The sequence below is a fragment of the Ixodes scapularis genome, unplaced genomic scaffold (assembly GCF_016920785.2).
Source record: "Ixodes scapularis isolate PalLabHiFi unplaced genomic scaffold, ASM1692078v2 PGA_scaffold1__304_contigs__length_218370807, whole genome shotgun sequence".
Taxonomy (NCBI): domain Eukaryota; kingdom Metazoa; phylum Arthropoda; class Arachnida; order Ixodida; family Ixodidae; genus Ixodes; species Ixodes scapularis.
The window spans coordinates 144,890,491-144,892,445 of record NW_024609846.1 but is presented as its reverse complement, the minus strand read 5'-3'; the positions used below and the strand labels follow the sequence as shown (position 1 = coordinate 144,892,445).

Here is a 1,955-nt window from a genome sequence, read left to right as displayed (position 1 = left end):
TCGTGGCACAGAATGCGCACGGTTCAGTCTGCTTGGAGCGACTAGCTGAGGAAAGAACAGCGACTGATCCCTTGAGAGAAGCCTTCCCGCCTTCTGTTATCTTGGTATGGCTCATACTCCTGGCTTCTCGCTGACGAACTTGTTGAGCGTCTTCATGGCTCTCCACTTCGAGCTTAAGGAAGCGTTGCAGGCTCTCCATTTTGATACCGTCGTTTTCCTTGTCCGTAGGACGTTGACACTTGTGGTAGTCAATGACCTTACTCCTGGCAGCGTTCTCAGTAGCGCAGAGTAGAGCATAGCTCCGTAGGTGTCGCTCTTCATTCCGAGCGCGGTGAGAGCGGCCATATTACGTTGCAAGTGGTCATAGAGACGTCGCAATCCGCAAGTAGTTGGGAGAGGTGTTCTTGAATGAGAACGTCAGTCCAACCGAAGCGCTCCCTGAGAAGCTCAACGACGGTATCGTAGTTTTCTCCCGCTGCTTGAATGCCGGCTATCGCCGATGCTGCCTTTCCCGTAAGCGCCGACCGCAGGTACAAGAACTTCTCAGCGTTAGAAAGGCTGTCGTTGCCATGTATGGCTTGCTTGTACTGTTCCCAGAAGGGTTGCAAATCGGCAGCTGCACCGCCAAACCGTTGAAGCTCCAGTTTCGGCAGCTTCACCTTAGAGGTTGCAACGTGTCCGTCGCCGTCGTTGTGAATCCGCGTTGTACCGGCTTGGGGCCTCGCTCGTCGGAGTTCCTCTACCTCCTGTGCGATGGCGGCGATGTACGTGACGACCTTGTCGTCATATTCAATCGTGCGATCGTAGTTTTGCTCAACGTCTCCGTCAGGTAGCAGTGGTTCAAAGGATGCGTTCACGTTGCTCAGCTGTATTCGCAACTCACTGAGCCTCACCGATAATACGTTGAGGCTTCGCTCGTCGGAGTGCCTTGCGATAGCTGCGTCGATATCGGAGATCAGTCTCGTTACTTGAGACCTCAGAGCCGTCCGCTTCTGCTTTAGTCGTTCCATGGCGTCTCTGGGTTTCGCGGCGTTGCGGCGTCACTAGGCCTCGTTGAGCGATAACGTCGGTAGCGTCGTTGGAGCTCGCTCTCTTGCGGCGTCCCTTGGCTCGTTTCGTTGCGGCGTCACTAGGCCTCGTTGAGTGATAATGTTGGTAGCGTCGTTGGAGCTCGCTCTCTTGCGGCGTCCCTTGGCTCGTTTAGTTGCGGCGTCACTAGGCCTCGTTGAGCGATAACGTCGGTAGCGTCGTTGGAGCTCGCTCTCTTGCGGCGTCCCTTGGCTCGTTTCGTTGCGGCGTCACTAGGCCTCGTTGAGCGATAGCGTCGGTACCGTCGTTGGAGCTCGCTCTCTTGCGGCGTCCCTTGGCTCGTTTCGTTGCGGCGTCACTAGGCCTCGTTGAGTGATAATGTCGGTAGCGTCGCTGGAGCTCGCTCTCTTGCGGCGTCCCTTGGCTCGTTGAGTGATAACGTCGGTAGCGTCGTTGGAGCTCGTTCTCTTGCGGCGTCCCTTGGCGTGTTTTCTTGGCGCGTTTCGTTGCGACGTCACTAGGCCTCGTTGAGTGATAACGTCGTTAGCGTCGCTGGTGGCTCGTTCTCTTGTGGCGTCCCTTGGCTCGTCTTGTTGCGGGTGGATGCCCCGTCGTCATTCCGTCGTGACTATATCGTTGTCATCTCGAGTTTTCGGCACCAAAATATTAGAACTCCGCCACGAGGAATGAGCCGTACGCCATGTTTTGACAAAACCAAAACAGAAGATGACGGTGTTTATTGGGATTGCGTCATGTGCGATGGCTGTACTAGAAAAACGAAACTTGAGTTTCTTCAGATATATTTACGTTTCGCGGACGACGCTGCCATAGTACAATAGTTACGATGATATAATGTTTTCACCCATTATCACTTCGAAAGAAAATCTGTTAATAAAGGTCAACGATCTTTTTCTTTTTCTTTAGCT

The 1,955-nt window shown here is 53.8% G+C and overlaps 1 protein-coding gene across 1 annotated transcript; it reads right to left on the bottom strand.

Moving 5' to 3' along the window:
- Positions 1-317: 317 nt before the first annotated feature.
- LOC120839726 lies at positions 318-1,010 on the bottom strand. The gene has a single exon (XM_040210085.1). The coding sequence runs from the start codon at positions 1,008-1,010 to the stop codon at positions 318-320; it is 693 nt and encodes a 230-aa protein (XP_040066019.1).
- Between the last annotated feature and the right edge of the window lie 945 nt (positions 1,011-1,955).

What these genes read in the sequence shown, in the direction of transcription:
- LOC120839726 (XM_040210085.1), bottom strand. Translation starts at nt 1,010, where the DNA reads ATGGAACGACTAAAGCAGAAGCGGACGGCTCTGAGGTCTCAAGTAACG.